This window comes from Austrofundulus limnaeus, unplaced genomic scaffold (genome assembly GCF_001266775.1).
Source record: "Austrofundulus limnaeus strain Quisiro unplaced genomic scaffold, Austrofundulus_limnaeus-1.0 Scaffold90, whole genome shotgun sequence".
In the NCBI taxonomy this organism is placed as follows: Eukaryota; Metazoa; Chordata; class Actinopteri; order Cyprinodontiformes; family Rivulidae; genus Austrofundulus; species Austrofundulus limnaeus.
In genome coordinates this window covers 1041913-1062452 of record NW_013952492.1, presented here as the reverse complement: position 1 = coordinate 1062452, position 20540 = coordinate 1041913, and the positions used below count along the sequence as shown (strand labels likewise).

The following is a 20540-nucleotide window of genomic DNA, read 5'->3' as shown; positions in this document are numbered from 1 at the left end:
CTGTAAAGCAGTGCATTTTATGAACTAGGCATCTCAGGCTCAGCTAATTGCTATTTATCACTGGGTTTAACGGCAGACTGTTTGCATGCCCTGCAGACTCACATGTCACACACACACACACACACACACACACACAAAGACAGGTCTGCAGTTTCTCATGGCTGTGAGCCGCTGCAGAAAACCCCTCACCACCTCCTCTCCCCGCCCCCACATCTTGCCTCCATTATTCCCGTGTTTTTGTTTTATTTTATTTTTTATTTTATTTTTGAAGCAGCTCCGGTGACAGGCAAGGAGAAGCAGCACCTAGCCCGTCTTGTTTTATTAGCTGCTTCTTCCGGTTGCCCCCCCTCCTGCTAGCTGACCATTGGTACGGTCTCCCGTACGGTCTTTCGTCCGTGCGCGAGGCGCCGGTAGTGAAAGGAGGGGGGGGTGGCTGTGCGGGGAGAGCTGAGGCTCTGCTCTCCGAAGAAGGGATGAGAGAGAAGGAGGGAGGAACACGGTTTCAGTAAATTAGATTTTTTTCTTCCCCCTCGGTTTGAAATGGCGAAGGCATGAGACAGCTCTGCCTGTGTTGACAGCAGCGACGGCTAACGGTCACGAACATGGATGCTGACGTGCCTCCTCGTTCAGGCCGGCCAGGAAAGCGAGCGTTCTTTGATGATTTTGTAGCAGGAACACGACTCGTGTCTTTCTGGGATTAATAGTCCAGGTTATTTATTTATTTTTCTCTCCACTTTTCCATTTTGGTGTCTTCTTCTCAAGTCTCTGGGAGCTTCAGAGAGGCGGCGTTTGTTTGCAAGGTAATAACTCCTTCCGTCGCACCTTTTGACTGTCTGTCTGCTCGTGTCGCTTTTATCTTCACCGTCATCTGCAGAGAACTATCAGAAACCTGTCCAATGGAGGCGCTTCGGGTGGCGTTTCATCTCCATTGTGGTCGTTTAATCTCTGCGTTTCTCCTCACTGAATCAGGCCCGGAGGATGTGTTGTATTAGCCAGTTCAAACGTGACAAGCGATGAGAGAGAAATGCTGGTGGATCACATGATTCACAAACCAGGACAAAGTGATGTAACTTCTACCACATGCTGCTTTGAAGCTAAAACAATCACACAGAAACTACATGCAGCGTAGCTCACTTTAATGTTTTTATTGTCAAGATACTGTCTTCAGTGTGCATGTTCACAATGAAAACAAGAACTTTTGCCTCATTAAATAAAGTTAAACTATTTCTAATTTTATAGCTTTATGAAAGCAGGGTATTCACAGAGATGTTGTTACACATGATTCAGGGATGGACGTAAAACTCTGAATCATGTGCACAGCACCACAAAGGGAATTTAATTTCTGAAACTAATAAGCATCTGTTTCTGGCAGATTGGAGTCTCTAATTTAAGCCTCAGGGCAGTGATTTGTTACCTAGACATTAAGGTTTGCAGTATTCCCAGGTGCTCGAAGCTGATTGCCAGTGTGTGTGTGTGTGTCTGCAATGCAGACAAGATGTTTGGCCTTCATTACACTGGGTTTTGCCACGTTTTCCTGATGTAAGCATTTGTTTTTCAGCAACTTAAAGTATTATCGGCATCTTAGAGTCGTGCCGAAGTAACTAGAACAAAACACGGACGTGCTGTTGCTCCACTGAACAGTATGTTAGGTTTGGAAGTGGAGGAGGGCAAAGTCAAACAGACAAACAAAAACAAAGTTAAACCTTCACTGTGTGCACAGGTGCACCCAGCTGAAACCATTAAACCATGGGAGATGAGTAAACCAGGCCCCTGCAGAGGTATAGTGGCTGCACACACACACATCCACGGGGTCATTTGGGGAGTTCACACTTGGATGAGTGTTGAAGCATACCCGTGTCATTTTCTCCCCCCACTTCTTTTTCTGATCTCTTCATATCTCTGTGAAATCTCACTTTCAGCCCGCCACCATTACACAAGCTGACGTGACTGGTGGGAAAGTGGGAAGGTGGTTTTCTTACAGTAGCTGTGTGACACACCCTTACTAAATTGCAATAGCCTCAGGTGCCTGACAATGAAGAATCACAAACCGGTTCTTGTGTTCATGTTGTGGATGTTTTTTTTATTCTGTAAAGCACCGTTATGACCTTCTTTGCAATGATGACCTTTCTTATTCTTATTTTTTTATGTTCTCCACCCTTCAACTTCTCATTTCCCAGATGTGAGGAAAGTGTGGGAGGAGCAAGGGGGTGTTTGTGGTCCTCAGGGTCCCCGCTTCCTGTTAAATTGTGGAGCAACGCCACATGTGCTGAAAACAGCAGGATACTGACTCGAAACATATTTTATGATGCTCAGCTCTCTGGCAGAGCTTGCTCTTTGTATTCCGATGCCTAAATCAACTTTGTGTCTTTGTCCTGTTTTTTTTTTTTTTTTTCATTACAAAGTGGGGACCTTTCTAGCAGGTTTGCAGAGTTGGTTTGTCTCTCATGTGAAATGTTTGCTCTAACTTGCTGTTTCCCACAGCTGACTTTCTCATCCCTGCACCTGCGTCACTGTTTGCACCTGAACTTGGCACACAGATGTTTTATTTTATTTTTTTTTAACTTTCTGAAACTCACTTCAGCAAACCCAATGTCAGCGACATAAAAAAAGCCCTCCAGTAGGCATTATTAGTAGACACTTTCCCCTCATTGGTTTTAAGACCAATGGGCAATAGATTTCCTGCTCAAGGAGGAATGTTAGAAATGTCAGAGAGGAACAACGAGCAGGGCACTGTCTCAGTTGGCCCATTGTCTGTAGTTCAGATAACCTTGTTAAATTTAAATGAAATACCACACAAAGTCCAAGCTCAGTACACAGCAGGTTGTACGTTTTATGTAGGGGCGGTTCATAGTGTAAGATGTTTTTGAAAAAGGGTTTAAAGCAGCCCTGATAACCTACCACTGACTAACTGACATCCTTTTTTCCCCTGTTTCCCAGATGACCGAGGGGAGGCGATGTCAGGTCCACCTATTGGACGACAGGAAACTGGAGCTTCTCGTACAGGTAAGTGTCTGTTCCTCCTGCCCCTTAGTTTGCTCTCTTTCTGTCCTCTAGAATTTTACAGATGCTAGCTTTTGTGATGCTAGCGAGAAGCAACGTTTGCTGCCTTAAGGGACTTGATCATTGCTGACGAAGGGAAATCTGGACTGCAGTTGGTGTCACTGCACTTTCTTGAAGCTCACCTGATCTTTCACTGGAAAAAAAAAAACACGGACTACACTGCAACTTCGCTGCAGATTTGTCATACCTGTCAAAGCTATGTATCTAATAGTATTCTTAACAACTCCTAAACGGACAATACTTTAAGCTCTTAATCTTCTGAGCAAGTATTTCTACAGTAAGAAACAAAGGCAGTGAACAAACATGTCACTTCTATTTTTGCTATTTGAAGCCCTTAAGCTTTATCCTCCTGCAGTTCTCATCTGTTCTTCTTTTTGTTCTACACTCAGGGTAAAACCTGGTCATAAATGTTTTTAATTGACTGGTAATCACATCGCTTTGACTCACACACATTCTGGCTAGAGAGACTGAAACATAGTCATTACATGGTTCCTTCACTCTTTCTGACCTCCCTTAGCTCGCTTTGGCTTAACCATTACCTGACTCCTGTGGAACGAGAGAAAGACAAAAGAAAATAATTGCCCTGAAACAGGAAACTCAGAGTAAGGAGAGAACAGAGAAACTGAAGCGCAAAATGTAAGAAGTTGAGTGGAAGTGGGGGGAAAAGGAAAGATGTTTTCCCAGGGATGGAGAGATGGCACTGAGGGAACTGGAACAGAGAAGAGAAAATGAAAAAGGAGAGGCAAGGATAGGTCTGCTGACTTTCTGATTTGATTATTCTGCCAGAGCTGATCGTCTTTTTCAAATTGGTAGTTTGTTCTACTCCTCTCTCACTTACTTTCTTTTTCTCTGCTGATTTACAACTCATCACTTTCCATATCTTTTCTCATGCACCCGCTTCCTTGCATTTACCTGCTTTTCCTCTGCTCGTCCTGTGTCTCAAATACATCTGTGCCCTCTGTTTGTATCATTTATCAGCCGTCTCTGCTTGGTTTTTATTCTCTAAGCATGTTTGAATGGACACATTCGGAAAATAAGCGAACATGCATTGCTTACAGATGCAATTATATGTTTTTGTTTTGTTTGGCAGTAGAATTAGCAAGACGGGGAAAAAAACAACTAAGAAAAATGTCAGTAATGTGGATGTTATTATTACTAAGCAATCATCACATAAATCAAGGTATTGCTATCTTTTTCCTCTTTTCCTTTCTGCTTGCATTTCTCTGTAGGGCGGATGTTCGGTAGGTTAGTTTGCTGTTAGTAGGACCATAGAGAATTACAATGTTATTTCAAAGTTTTTACTAAATTAAGAAACAGACATGTACACCACCCAGTTGCAAAAAAAAAAAAAAAAAAAAAAAAAACAATTTCTTGAAAAAAAATCTTTAGAATTTAATTCAAACAAGTACATACTGTTTCATTAATCCTCACTGACCACCTTGGAGCTTCATGGTTAAGTCTGGCCTGTTGTAACCACGCCAACCACAACAAACAGTTACTCTTATGGAAATTGCATCATATATCTATGACTTGACTGCTGAGTCCCAGAAGTGCCATTCACCTCACCGCTCCTTCTACCTTTGATGGGCCGTCCTCCATGGTTTCTTTAGGAAGTAACGCACCATTGGCAGAGAAATATGTACTATAAACACAGATTACAAACTGACCAGAATGTATATTTCATAGTAAACCTTTTGAGCACAAATAAATGGCAAACATATTAATGGAATTCCTGTCCTTATGCTGCCTTGGACTGGACTGCCACTGATAAGTGTTAGTTATAAATTTGAGCGACTCTGAAGGTATTACGGGTCTGTCTAGCTGTTTGCAGACACCATGTTGTGTGGTTGCCACTTGTCTGTGTCTAGGCTTTTGTGTGTCCCTTCCTCACATGCACTGCCCTGTAATTCTTGTACTGTTAATTACCTGTGTTGCTGAGGAGGCACAGGCTAAGTGTCTGTTAGAAGTATTGCAGCCTAAGCTAGCTGCACTGTCTGATAGTTGGCTCCTCAGTGTGTATTTGAATGTGTGTTTGCATTTTTTGTTTGTCTACACTATTGTGTTGCTTATCACTTGTTTTATTGCCTGTCATTCACTGTTTGCACTGTTAGAATCGTATGCATCAGGTATGTGCTGCTTGAACAGGTTTTCAATGGAAAAGTTGATATCTCCAGTTGTAGAGGAAACAGAATCCGCTGTTATTCCACAATCTGTCTGTAATTTCTAAGCGTTGAGCCAGGAAACAGAAAAATTCTCTGCATTTCTTTTTATCTGAAGTCATTTACTCTTGAGGTTTAACAGTAGGGCTGGGGTTTATTTCATCTCCATATCATCTTTCCAGTTGTTTATTCATGTGTTTACCCATGTGACTCTGTCCCACCTCACTTATCACTTGTTAGTTGTGGTGCCATTGATGTTTCATTGTTAGTGTTGTCAAGGCAGTTGACTGTTGCGCGATAATGAGAGACCACCGCTGTCAGCGTTTCGTACCGAACCAAAACACACATTACTGCTAATACTATAAAGATAGCCTCTTCCGAAACATCTTGAAATGGTCTGATCACTTCAAAGGATCTGATGTTGATCTTCTAAGTTCCTTCTCTTCCATTTGGAGAAGTAATAGTGCCAATCAAGCTGCGAACGGGAGTACCAATTTCTGATGAGTCACACTTATCAGGACTTAAACACCAGAGTCAGCACTTCTTATTATAACCATTACGAATAAGAAGAGAATGCATATGTATTTAAAAGTTTAGCTTTGATGGTAATTTCAGTATTTCACCTTTGTCACAGTATGGGATTTGTGTTTTCAAGCATTTCCAGGCAATTTGACTTAATTGCATCAAAGGTAAACTAAGAAAGCTGTCATCCACCCTCAGTCATTTTCTGGTTAGCTTTATTTGTTGAGATGCAATTAAAGGACAAAATCAGCCTTTATTTAAACTTCACCTCAAGCTCTCATCTGTAATTCTTATCTCTCAAGAGCCTTTATGTGTAGCGAGATAACTGTAGGCGTTATGCTTATATGAGATCTAGGTCAGTGTGTGTGTAAGTGTGTGTGCTGTGGTGGGGGGGTTGTATTTGGTCTATATGACATCACCTTCTTCTCTCATAGCTTTCAGTAGCTTCTGACTGTTGAATTAGCTGTACAGAGGATAAATAGTAGGACAATTGAAGGAAATTAAGCGTGTGCGCTGTGGTTCTGTATTTTTTCTGTAGTGTGACCTTTCCCATATAGCACAACCTGTGTTCCATCTGTGTGCAGGGAGTATTGTACGTGGGTTTGTGTGTGCATATGTGCATGCAGATGTGTGTTTGTGTGTGTATAAAAGTAGGCAATAAGGCACACCCATGGTTAACCTCAGGGTCGGGAGTACTGTAAGTCAGGATGTGACAAAACAGCATATGGCAGTAGTCCTTGGCCCGTGCTTCGCTTTATAAGATGATCTGTCGGCTCTTGATGTTGGGATGAATAAACGCTCTCAACACGTACAGGCGAGACAGTATTCCACTGGCTTGGTTAGCTTGTGTCTGCACTCCAGTGATTCAGCTTGAAGCCATGACTCTGCAGTGGAGGTGTGGGTCAGAAAAGAGTGGAGGGAGGAGAAGGGAAGGGCTGGGTACGTGCACTGTCAGCAACATCCACAAACTCCATCCATCTTTTTTTTCTTCTCTCTCTCCCTCTCTCTCTCTCTCTCTCTCTCTCTCTCCCTCCCCCTCCCTCCCCCCACCTGGCTCTTTTGCTCTTTTCCATGGTGTTTTTAAAAACTGCTTAGTCATTGCTATAAATCAATAGCTGATATATAATACATTTGCATTAAGCTTTATCACATGAACTTGTTCCAATTAATCAACTAAGTAATAAATCACTACACTTCTATGCCTAACACAAGCTATTTATTTGATCAATAATACAGTCATAACCTAACCTAAAATACGTTTTCTGCCTCTCTCACAGCCCAAACTGATGGCTAAGGACTTGCTGGACCTTGTGGCCTCACACTTCAACCTCAAGGAGAAGGAGTACTTTGGTATTGCATACACAGATGAAACGTAAGTACACATAAGACATATTTTAAGTACGAAACAAGGGCAGTAAAAGTGAGTTATGCCTTTATATTTAAAGTATTTAACAATGTAACAAATGAAGGTAGAATATTTTTAAAAAGTTTTGTTTTGATTTAGCAGTCGTGCAGTCTGGTTTGTTCTGTGATAGCAAAGATCATGTGCTGTGCTTAAAATGCAAACATGACATTCAAATTAGTTGCGCTTTGTGACCTGGAAAGACATGAGCGCCATAGCACAATAGCCATACAGACATGCCAGTGATTTGCATACATGCAAACATTGGCCTTTGTGCCTTTGTATTTTTTTTGTATGAAATGCACCCTTTGATATCAAGCAGGACTGGCCTCTGCTCTTTGGCATTACCACGTCTGTGACACACACTGGTGCCAACGTCAGTTCAACAAAGCAGAATCTGCTTCCCTCAGGAAGAATCCCATGATGTACAGATTTGTAGCACGAGCCTGGAGAGAGCAGACGTCTCAGCTCTGACTACTCAGTGGCCAAAAAGACTGTGGTGGTTGGGAGGGGGGAACTCAGCAACTAGAGAGGGAAGGAGGACAGTTTGAGAGATGTAGCTCAGGAGACTGTGTAGGGTTACCAGGGTGACAAGCTGTCACTGCAGTTTTTCCTCTCGGTTGGAAACAGAGGAATGAGAGCAAAAAAGAGGTGGGAGGGGACCTCATACCATCACAACTTTTTAAATCTATTTTAGATTCTTAGGTTCATTTTTCTTTTTTCACAGGCAAAATAAACCAGATATAATATGTGTTGTTTTGGCAGCTTTTTTAAAACTCGTTTATGATTTTATTATACATCCAAACTTACACTGAGGTTTTCAACACAGAAAAATGGAAAGTTGACTAATGTTTCTTCTCACAACAATTAAAAGATGTTCGTCAGAAAATGTTTCGTCACTTCCTGCAATCATATCATAACGTAAGAAGAGGAAGATACAGTCTCATTCCTATAGCTTTTTTAATATTTAAACTTCCCTAATTTTTTTTCTACTTGGAATAGCTTAAGACAGCAATCAGGCTAGTCCTGTATTAAATATGTGTTCTTCAGCAGCCTTGTCTTTATAAAGTATCATACTTTTAAGTTGAAAATATCGCAAAGATTTATCAAAAATGATGTTAATGTAAAGTCACCATATGATGCTCTGATGTCTTATTCTATTCACATACACTAAATTTTAGATTTGTTGCTGATAGCAGTCTACAGATTACTTACAGTATTTTTATAGTTTGTCTCTCAGCACACTGCAAAACCTTTTTTCAAAAACGATCATGAATACTAAATTATTGGACTACAGTACACATTTTCACCATATGATGGTTTATTCTAGGTGCTTTATAGCCTATGGTGTCATATTATATTTATTTTACTGCTAGAGATTGAGACATCTCTATATATAACTCTGACTGGTTGTTTATCTTATCAGGGGCCACTTTAGTTGGCTGCAACTGGACCGCAGGGTATTGGAGCATGAGTTCCCCAAGAAGTCTGGTCCCATTGTTCTTTACTTCTGTGTCAGGTAAGTTTTCTCCAAAAACATCCCAGTTCCTTTTACATAAGTCATTTTCCAAATGATGCTTAGTTGTGAAAATGAAAGTGAGCTTGGGTGTGTCTGTATGTGTATACACACGTTCATTACATTCATGCTGTAATAGGAATGGATTAATAAGATTAGTTATGAAATAGCTTTGACCTCGACGCTTAACTCCCGCCACAGGGTCTCTCAGCCAATCATGAGCTTCTTAAACCTCATCAGTATGCGCTGCATGCTAATCCTATGCAAATGGCCTCATGGATGGCAGGCAGCTTTTAAAGAAAACAGAGCGTAAAACCTTTATTTTTTTTGTGGATAAGTGCCGTTTTGTGAATGTCAGTAATAAGAATTTGCATTTATAGAAGGTTCACTTCTTCACATGTAACAGTAAACAGTGCAGAAATATATCCTGGTAGATGACTCACAACACAAATGTCCTTTCAGTGTACTCTTGTTGCAGTGAGCATGTGAAAAATAATACTTAAATTCCTCACTCTTTAAGCCTTTGAACTGCTTATACACAAAACAGTATGTTCTATTATGTGTGACAACATTACAAAGTGGGCATGTTTTCTTTTCTTTAACTGCATATGTAGTTAAGCCAATGACCTTTTTTAAAAACGATAATTTAGGTTCTTTACCAATTATAAAAGAAAACAAACACAATCACACATGAATGCATTCTTCAAAAAAAAAAAAAACTAACTAAAAGGGAAACTCTAGCCTTTGTTTGTGTCCAGTGTTTCATGACCTTGTATGCAATTTATCTCAATGATGTCGAAGCCACTAGACGAGCTGAGTCTTTGTTAGAAATATACATAGTAGCTTGACGTACATGAAGTCCATTAAACGTTACTGTTTAGATATTTCAGGAGTGGCATTTACAGCACAGCTCGAGTCACAACACAATGAAGCGGCTGTTTACCAAAGTCCCATTTTCTACACATGGTCATGCTGCTTTCTCTGTTTTTTGAACAATGGCATCATTGCATAATGCAGCTGTGATGCAATTGAAACATGCAGATTTTATTGATAACTTCTGACTAAAGTCCTTGTTTGTATCATGAGCCAACCTCAGATGTGTTTCAGGCAGCCTTGTGTGTTTGTGTTGGCAATCATCGAGCCAGAGTGAAGGATGAGGGTCTCTCTTTGTGTATTTACATAGACTAATAGATGTTTGAGGTTGTGAAGGTAAGACCATGAACTTTGACATCATTTTAAGGTTGTATGCCCCCACCCATCCCCCGTTTTTCCTACCACACAATTCAACCCATTCGCTAACCTCAATCTCTTCAAATGTCACGCTGAGCACAACCCTTCAGAGTACATATCCCATCACATTTTATATGCACTTACGACATATGCACAACCTGGACCATAACTGGAAAACAATTGGCCTAAATGTCAGGTCTGAATCTGTTATCAGTCTCATGTACAGCGGATTTAGAAGCACAATTATCAGGGCTGCTATGCGTTTATGTGTGGATGCGTGTTTGTGTCTGCGCGGGTGCATTCGCATCACATTTCTGCACGCTCATGTGGTATTTGTGTGATCTGTGTGTTCCCGATAAATGTTAGGCACATGCCCACCTCCTGCTGATTCAGTAGGTGTCCTTGTGCACGCTTGCTGCTGTGCTGGCACTGTGTGTATGTCTCATTTACGCCATGGCTTTAATTAAATGTTCACACTGAATTTTGATGAGGCTCCTTTCAGTCTTTCGTGCAGCTCAATGATTAACACTGTTTAAACCCTCTGTTATCGATCACCCTACAACCCATGTCACTCAATACTGATTCACACTCATACAAGTCAACTTACTCATTCACGTGCATGCATTCTAACATCATTTTGTAGGTCGGATTATATATGTGATTGCAGAGTTAGGTTAATGCAGATGAGAAACTGGATGTGGCATCACGTATAAAAGGGCCTGTGAGAGCATCTGTACCCTACAGAATTTTTTTGATATGTGTTTCCCCTCGAGGAGCTAACGATGTGCATCCTCCCAGTGCACTGTCCCCGCTCCCTTCAGGCCCCGCATGTATTCATTCAGTGGCTAAATTTAGTCAACGTTATGTTAGTTCTCTGCTCACCGATGCGCCAGAAGTGGGTTACTGTGCTTTTTTTCTCCAGTATGTTTCTGTGTGTGATTGGACTGGATGCGGGTGTGCAATCACTGCTGATGATGCACAGAGGAACTAGACAATCGTGTGAAGTGCACCATGGGCACATTCAAAGTGTTATGTGTGTGTGCATGTGCAGGTTTTTGTGTATTCAGATTGTGGAATGTGCTCACGCTAATAATGGATTGCTGCCAGCCAACATGGTGAGAGAGTTATTGTGTGCTAAGGAGAAGTGAAAAGCTGCTGAACAAGATCAGCTTTTAGTATGCGCTGCCTCCTTGTGGTCGGTTTCATTATTTTTTACTTTTTCCACATCTGTATACAGTATTACCAAATCTTGCACTTAAATTTGTACTGTATTTTGCTATCTGTTTCTTGTAACAAGAATATTTTAAAAATCACTTTCATTAGACTGAGGATTAATTATTTTCTTTATTTTTTTAATTGCTCATGTATTTAAGTACTTCTTCTGTGTTTTCAGGTTTTACATCGAAAGTATATCCTACCTAAAGGACAACGCTACAATTGAACTATTCTTTCTTAATGCCAAGTCCATCATATACAAGGTAAACTCCTGATATTGTTCTCATTCTGCTTCTCATATGGGTTGAACAGATGCTTTCCATTTAAAACGACAAGATTTAAAATCACTTGACAAAAATAAGTTGGAGATGGTCAGAGGGTGTTTTGAAGTGGAGTTCTAGAGGCTTGCCATTTTATTAACCCAATTTTCGGTCTACATGAAGAGATGCCACAAGAGGAAAACTTGGACCTCTGTCCTGCTCGCTGATTTGGTGAAGCAGAAAACGTGAGCTGTTTGCATCAGCTGTTCCCCATCACGCTATGCACTGCTCCACATTCCAGCAGTTAGCAAATAATTCGACACATTTACTGCCATCTGGCCACGCTGAGGCACATTTATGTAGGCTTTGTGAACAGCAGGCAAAAACATACTTTTAAGATAAACGCTGACAGAAAGTTACCCACGGAGAAAAGATCAAAGGCAGAAAGTTACATGGAATCATTTTTAACAGCTTTTGTGCGTTGGAACATTGACCGCTCAGTGAAATCGATTGCTGCACCTGTCACTCAGATGGATTTAGTCTTGTCTGCAAAACTTGATAACAGCAGTGCAAGCATCATATCCAGTGGAGGGCGTATGTAACCTGAAGAACAAGAGCTGTTACAGGGTTATAAAAACCTTTATTATCTGTACTGCAAAAAACTTAATTGTACATTAGGATTATTTTGTAATTAATTAGTAGAAACGCAAGTTATTTTTGACATAGACCCTACAGTCATCTGTCTTGTTGATTGTTTCTTACAACATAGCCTCTGTGGTGATGCAGAGTTACTAAATAGGAAGCGTTTGAATCACGCTCACCAATAGGTTTATTAAAATGACACAAGAACTAACCTCACATTAACCTCTTCTTAATGCTTCAACGTTCAGCAGCAGATAACCATGATGTCCCAACAGGGGGATAGGAGAGAAATAGAGAGCCAAAGAAGAAATAGGAAAAGTTGTGTAGTTTTGATTGTACTCAGAGCTAAATTAGAGTCATTTTGCTGTGTGATAAAAATACAAATAAAACAAATATGTGGTGATTTGTAGCCATGCTGGGTGGTATTCTCAGGGTGGGTTTTCTCCTTCTAGTGTTTCATCCTGACTGTCTAATCTTCCGGCCTATTAAGAGGTGGATTGTAAAGGAGCATTCCAAGCATACCTCAGCCACTACGCACAGCCTGCCAAACCTTATTCTTTTGTCCAGTATTTTATGCATAGAGAGCATCTGTGCTAACTGTTCATAACTATGCAAACCAACCACACAAACAAATTGTCCTTGCATGCACCTCTCTGCCTGGAAATGTTTTGTTAGTAAACCCTTTTTAAAAACACGTCTTTAAATAGATCAGAATAGTCAGTTTTAGAAACACATTTTTGAAGTGTACCACTTAATCAGCAGCCAGAGCTTTCATGCTGACCCTTAATTCCTAACCCCATACTCCCAACCCCCCTCACATTGCCTCTTATCTCTGATTACAGATATTAGAGAAGAGTGAAAAGTTAAGGGCAAGAGAACTGCTTATCTTGAGCATTGAAGTTTGTAATTTATTTACTCATTACCAGCCAAAGAATGTGTTTTTCATGGCTTCTGTTTGCTTCTGTTCTCTGTTTGCAGGAGCTTATTGAAGTAGACAGCGAAATTGTTTTTGAATTAGCCTCCTACATCCTACAAGTAAGATAAAACTTCCTTGTTTGTTTATGTGTTTACAGTATGTGAGACATTATTGTTGATGTCTTTTTCTTTTTTCCTGAACGGCACATGAATTCATAAATCAAAGTACCACAGTTACTCCAGTGAATGCTGTTCAGGCATGAAATATTTCTGCTGAAACTCAAACGTCTTTACCAGTTTTTGATCCTAACTCATAATGCTTGAATTTAAGTAATCTACTTCTTTCATCAATGGCTGGGATTAAACTCACATTATCAGATTCAGTGATCAATTTGTTAATCCGCAGTCACCTTTGAAGGATTTGAATTCTAAAACTCCACGATTATTTATTTCTAAAGAAATATTATTTTAAACTTTTGTATCTACTTTTTATGCTTTTTGTTTGGGATTGTGAACTGACGTTTTAGTACGATGAACCACTTTAAGAATTGCAAAACTAAAAGAATTTTACTACATAGATTATGTACTGTTTGAAAACAGAACACCAAAAAAAAACCACTTTGTAAATCCTTCTCAACTTCAACTCTCTCTCTCTATTTCCTGTCACTCTCTCTCAGAAGGTCAGTCCATTAACCGTGATTATGTTAGGTCACGTTACTCATAGAGAGGCTTGTATATAAGTGTGTGTAGGTGTGCGTGTGTGTGTGGGTTTGCCCCCTGTGTGCAGGTGCAGATGTACCATATCAGGTATCTGCTCTGCAAGCCTTCAAAGCTTTCACTCTAGATGGAGATTTAGTGTTCCTCTCTGGTTCCAGCGGTGCAGTTAAACAGAACATAAGCCCCAAATTTATGATTACTGCACCAAATAAGTCCGTTTTCAATGAACTTATTTTAAACCTATTTTTTCTTTGTGTTTCACAGGAGGCTAAAGGTGATTTAAACAGGTAAGCACAGCTACTGTAATTAATTCTAACGTGTATTTAAAAAAAATCTATTTGCTTAGTTGTTGAAAGTGAGAAAATACAAAGTACAATTGATCAGGCCATGAAACCTAAATGAGAACTCGTGTGTGTTTAAGTTCAGCTGTCATTGTGGTGCATGTTGGTTGAAGAGCTCAACTTTAATGCAACATCATTAAATGTACCATGCATTAAATTTTAATTAGGTTACACAAGATGAACACGTGTCATAAAGTAGCACTTTATGTTGGGCTAAATGCACATTATCTTTCGTTCCTTGGTTGTTTATGCATAACCGAGTACAGCAGCCGTGACCTCTGACCTCATTTCCTTCTGGGAATGAGTAAATAAACACAACGTCCGGCGGAGGGATGGAATGTGACACTCTGGAGACATTCCTTTCATGTTTCTCCCCATTTTACTTACCCCTTTTTCTGACACATATACAAATATATACATACACACATATAGATTCATACATTACTTCTTTAAAAGTCCTTAGACTCTTCTTCTGTTGATTGCAGTACTTTGTCATTGTTCATATTAAACTGACATTGTGTCTCAATGCTGCCTTTATTGAAATACACATTAGCCTTTAAACATTAGTAATAATCAATTTTCTTGTAAGATACGAATAGATTGTTTTCCAACAAAGATCCTGAATTGACTTTTTCAGATGTGTACAGTACTTATATATTTACTTTGCTACAGTACTAAAGTAATTTTTTGAGGATCTGTAATTTTACCAAGTATTTTTTTAAATTGTAAATTTTACTTTTATTTCAGTTCATTCAAAACATAAAAATAGTAGTTTTACTGTGTAACTTTAAAAATTTAACACCTGTGTGCTACAAATGTAAATATGACTGGAACTTATAAAAATAGTTGTTTGTACACATTTTATCGATGATATTGGGCGGTTTTAAGACTTAAGTACTTTTCTTATCAGTGAAATAAATTTTTGCCAAAGTCATTGTCTGTTATGGTATTTTTACTTTTACTTATTTTTTTCAAGTACTTTATATACCTCTGGTATTTTTCTTCTTTTTATCATAGCAAAATAAAGTCAATAATTATAAGGTTCAGTGAGTAGTAAAGATATCTTTGCGAAGTGATTGTACTTTCTTGTCAGTGTCATCATGTATTCTGCAGTAAAAACTGTACATACCTGATAAATATTCCCACAGCTAGATATCAACTTAAGTGGACACACAGCTGTTTTCAGACAGACAAACAGGGCGGATGGGATTGTTTCCAGAGCCTTAACTCATAGGTTGTCATGTTCCCTGGGCTTTCCCAATCTTCTGGGGCCTTGGTGGAGGCTAGAGAGGGGCTAGGAGGGATTAGAGTACGAGCTCCTGCCACCGAAGGTCTGAAAACTGATTCCAGGGCCAAGTCTTTTTAATTCCCTGCATGGCTCCACTGTCTCATTTACTACATTTTTGTACTAATCTTTATCAGGCCTGTTCATTTTCATCTTCTTTTATCTTTATTTATCCCTTGAGTTTGTGTCTGCTTTTCTGTTGCTCTTTTTCCCCTCTGCAGCTGTTCAGAGACAGACCACACCCAGTCCTTAAAATAGAGTGTTTAGGCCATCAGCACTTATTCATTTTTTTTCTCATCTGAAAGCCATTCTTTTTCTCCCATTCCCCCCCCCCTTTTTTTTTCTTAAAGCATTCTGAGAAAAAATGTTTCTCCTTTCAACCCTTACTGATATGTTAGGTTTTATGTGAGAAACAGATAGGCCTTAAAGCAAAGATTGATCAATTTTGTTGACAAGTTTGATTGTTTTTTTTTTTTTTCCTTTCCAGTGATGATGCAACCAGGTCGGATTTGAAAAAGCTGCCTGCTCTGCCCACCCAGGCTTTAAAGGAGCACCCATCTCTAGCCTACTGGTGAGAGACTGTTCAGTCGTCCTTCATGCAGACTCACCTGTAGCCTATCTTCATAATATTCTTTTTTTTGTCGTTTTTTACAGTGAAGAACGAGTCATAGAGCATTACAAGAAGCTCAGTGGACAGTCTAGAGGGCAAGCCATTGTAAAGTAAGTGTGTCTTTGTTTCTCCAGCTTTTTATTCCATGTATAGGCTTTTTCTTCTTTGTAAGCTCTTAAATGTGTGCGTTTCTACTCCTTACAGTTACATGAGTATTGTTGAGTCTCTGCCCACATATGGAGTGCATTACTATGCTGTAAAGGTACTGTTTTATTACTCTGCCTTTGCTTTTTTTTCTCACACATGTACTACACATATTTTTTGTTCACCTTGGACTTGAAAGCAGGCTTTTAGCTATTGCGTTGTGTTTTATAGGACAAACAGGGGATCCCATGGTGGCTGGGTCTGAGCTATAAAGGCATATTTCAGTATGACTACCAGGACAAAGTAAAACCCAGGAAGGTGAGATGATTCTCAGTTTTATTTTTTCTTCTAGACAAGCCAAAATCTTCACAGTACGGGTTTCTGTTTCTGTTTACACAACTGCAAGAGGGGATACTTATCAGAGTCTGTTTAATACTTCGTAAAATAATAAAATGTAAAAATAGTTTCTTTATTTAGGCCAACTCTTTTTACTCAGTTCATTTCAGTTTACTTATCTCCTTTAAAGAATAATACATATAAATATAGATAATGTGTTGCCTCAAAAAGATGCATGCAGTATATTATCTGTTTTTGTGTCCCCATTTTTCCATTCAGTTTGTAAGGATATTTTGTTTGTGAAGAGTACTAACATTGTTTTACAATTACTACTGTCTGGAGACTTTCAGTCCTGGAATGTTATATCCTGTCCTAAATTTATTTCTGCCTTTGTGAGGAAGCTTTCCTCCCCATGTATATCTGGATGACTTGACTCCCTGTCTTGTCACCTCTGACTCTCTCTCTGTTCTTTGGCAGCTTGATCTCTTGCAGTCAGCCTTGTATTGCTGGGTGTTAATGGTGTTAACAGCATTCCTACGTTACAGAATATCAAGAGTCACTCACACTAACTGATTCTGTTGCTCATAAACCCAGCCACTACACTAAATGCACATTCACACAGGAAGTTGACAGAACGCTGGACTCACCATCCTGATGAATACTTCCTGATTGCTAAAGGTTTTCCTGTTTGCCACGAACATACTTTGTGATTGTGCATACATCTTGATTTACACATTTCAGCCTAAATTACTCTCACCACTAAATCCCCATCTTTGTCCTATTAAAATTCTCCTAATCTTGTGGTGATAATCCACTTATGTTATATCCAGCTAGCAGATGCATTGCCGCCAGAAAAAAAAAGTGGATAAGTCATAATAACTGTTTTTGTCGGTTACATACAATAAATTAAAATCCATCCATCCATCCCCCCATCTTCTTCCATCTTCTTCCGTCCTTCCATTTTCTTCTGCTTATTTGTAGTCGGGTCATGGAGGCAATAGGTCCAGAAGAGAAACCCAGACATCCCTCTCCCCAGCAAGACTATCCAGCTCATCCTGGGGGAGCCCGAAATGTTCCCAGGCCAGAGAGGATACATAATCCCTCCAGCAAGTCCTGGGTCTTACCCGGGGCTTCCTACAAGTGGGACGTGCCCAAAACACCTTTAAAGGGAATCTTAAATCTGATTCCCTAACCACCTTAACTGACTCCTTTTGATGTGGAGGAGCAGCGGCTCCACTCCGAGCTCCTCACCCTATCTCTATGGTTGAGCTCTGCCACCCTACGAAGGAAGCTCGTTTCGACTGCTTGTATCTGGGATCTCGTTCTTTTGATCATAATCCACGCCTCATGACCATAGGTGAGGGTTGGAACATAAACAGACCAGTAAATCGAGAGCTTTGCCTTTCGACTCAGCAGCTTCTTTAACATGACCGACCGAAGCAACGCCCTCATTACTGAGGACGAGGCCCCGATCTGTTGGTCCATCTCCAGCTCTGTCCTACCATCACTCGTGAACAAGACACCCAGATACCTAAACTCCTCCACTTGAGGCAGAGACTCTCCCCCGACCCAGAGGGGGCATTCTACCCTTTTCTGTTTGAAAGCCATGGTCTCAGACAGGCTGCGAACCGCCCCAGTGCGCGCTGAAGGTATTGGGCAGAAGACGCCAACAGAACCACATCATCTGCATACAGCAGAGATGAGACCCTGTGGTTGATTGAAAGAGCTAAAAGCAGTTCCATAGAAAAAAAATAATCAAACGTTCAACTTCCAGAGCAACAGTGAGTCTGAGCCACTGGCCTGATATGTTTCAGCATTGACATGCATGCACACACTATTAGGAAGAGAAAAAAAGGAAGACTGGACCTCTTTATGGTGCAAGGATAATTGTAGATTTAAGAAGCTTGACTAAAAAGAAATGTGTGAACCTCATCAGAATCACAATTTCAGTTAACCCCAGGGAACACCGAATTTATCCTCAAAGAGACAGAGAAGTTTGAATAACTTGTGATTTTTGTAAGAAGTGTCATCACTATTTGAGCAACAGGAAGTCTAGATTTGGTGAGTGCTCTGTCAGCCACCCAGTTCATTACCAGTAACCACTGACTCAGAGTGTGACCTCTTGATCCTCCCTGGTAAAATTCTAAATACTCTGACTCAAAGAGGTCGAGTCAGAACACTGATTATCAGAAACCTCAGGCCACTATGGATAATTCAACACGATTTGACTAAGCCCAAATTTTGTAGCAATACCCCAACCAATGCGCATTTGCCTTCATCCTTAATCCAAAGTCACAAAGAGTAGCATTTCAAATACCCCACAGTGGTATGGAACACCTCTTCAAGAAGTCGACATGACAAGTCATAGATAAGCATGAGCATGCAATGTAGGTGTGGAGCTTCAAAGAAAAGAGAGGGAGTGAAATGGGATTTCACCTGGTTTCACATTGTGCCATAGAACTGGTTTAAATAGTGAATGGAGGCAGCTGTGTTTTGAATCTGTGGGCATTTTTACTAGAGGTGTTCCCGTTGTTTTTAAATGCACACCACATTTATTTTCGGATGCTAAAATAAATCCCCCTCTGCTTACCACATGCCACATGCAGACTCATCTACAGTGCACACATGCTGGGGTTTACAAGGGAACAACGCACTGCTCTAATGCCTCATTAGTGTCTTGTGATTCCTTCAGGCGGAGCTTATAGAGTTTGAATGTTACTGACTTCCTTACCAACTGATTAAAAGTAAATTGTCAGTCAACGTTGGGGGGCCAGAAGGTTTTCTGTAAATATGACCAATTGTCCTCTCACGTGCATTTTGCTGCATATTGTCAACTTGTTTGAAGCTCTGTGACATATTGTGGACATATTATTGTAAACTAGAACCACACCCGAATATGAACCAATTGTGTTTGAGGCCCCAGGTTCAGATACAGAAAAGAATACCTAGCGTCTCCATAGCCGTACTGACCTATGCTATTTAAACCTTCTATTCTTCTTGTAATCTCCAGGGAGGCAACTACACCAAAGAAAGGCATTTGCACTTTATCAGATTTGACCTTTTCATCCGTGATAGATGTGTGTTTGGTTGTGCAGACATTATTACGAGGCAGACGGGGGTCTGTGCACATGAGCGCTCTGTTCAGTCACTTCCTTTGGTTGTGTGGGTTTGTGCCATTGTGTGTGAGTGTTTTACAGCCAGAAAGGAAGAGGAGTTATAGTGTGTCCACGCTTATATATAAGACCTCTAATAACAAAACCACCCAGGAGTTTCTCAGAAAAACAAAATATCTTACCACGTTTTTATCAGATCTTCAAACTGAGCAATCTACAAGGATCACAATTTCTTAAACCAACAAAAAAGACTTATATGTGTTTAAAAAGGTCTAAAATTAGAACAATTGTGTCTTTTTTAAACTTGAGTGTTAACATGCCAATTTAACGTGAAAGCTAATAGAATGTTTTCATGTGTAACTTATCCTGACGCTTCAAAGTCGACATTAACACTTGCAGCGACTCTGCCCAGTTGTTTGCTAGGACAGCTTTTCTGGTCTTTTGCCAGAAAGCTGCTTTAAATCTGCAATCTTATCTTTGGACCATAAGTAACCAACGCACCCACACACGCTCAAACAGTTACTTAGAAATTGCCCTGCCTGCTATATTTAGCACCATGCTACATTAACAATTCACACTCCATTGAAAGTTTACGGTACAGCAAAAGTTTTGATAAGGCAGCTGACTTCTGTCCCTCGGGTTTGTACATGCACAAAGACATGCAAATACTGACATTACTTTGAGTATTTACTTTGATTTCCTCTTGCGCTGTTTTTTTTCTCCTCTTTTTCTGTCCGACGGTGATTTCAGAAAGTTGTTAAAGTTTCTCCCTTTCTCACTTTCTCCTCTTTTCTTTAATACTTCTGTAGTCGAAACTTTTTTTTTTCATTTGCTACAATTTCTAAGGTATGTGAATTCAGGTAGTAGATGCAGACCATCTTGTGTTTTAAAATAGCCCACCTTCTATTTTCTACCTCACAGGTTTTGTCAATGTTTTGGAGCAGAAATATTTGATTTACAAACCAAAAAACCACAGAAAACTTCACTCCCACTTTACTAGCCCACACACAACACATGCTTCACCAACTCGTTGTTACACACACACACACACACACACACACACACACACACAC

At 40.1% G+C, this 20540-nt stretch overlaps 1 protein-coding gene across 9 annotated transcripts in view; it reads left to right on the top strand.

Moving 5' to 3' along the window:
- Positions 1-20540, top strand: part of frmd4a (FERM domain containing 4A) — a 95849-nt gene that overhangs the window by 62524 nt on the left and 12785 nt on the right. For 7 of the 9 annotated variants that reach the window (XM_014012340.1, XM_014012341.1, XM_014012339.1 and 4 more), the window contains 10 exons: positions 2938-3003; positions 7019-7113; positions 8570-8662; positions 11283-11367; positions 12985-13041; positions 13903-13925; positions 15752-15835; positions 15919-15984; positions 16079-16136; positions 16250-16336. In XM_014012340.1, coding sequence (XP_013867794.1) covers positions 2938-3003; positions 7019-7113; positions 8570-8662; positions 11283-11367; positions 12985-13041; positions 13903-13925; positions 15752-15835; positions 15919-15984; positions 16079-16136; positions 16250-16336 — 714 coding nt within the window. Of the gene's footprint in view, positions 1-109; positions 801-1720; positions 1779-2937; positions 3004-7018; positions 7114-8569; positions 8663-11282; positions 11368-12984; positions 13042-13902; positions 13926-15751; positions 15836-15918; positions 15985-16078; positions 16137-16249; positions 16337-20540 lie in introns of those variants that run through there. The other 2 variants (XM_014012344.1, XM_014012343.1) reach the window with 2 other exon arrangements.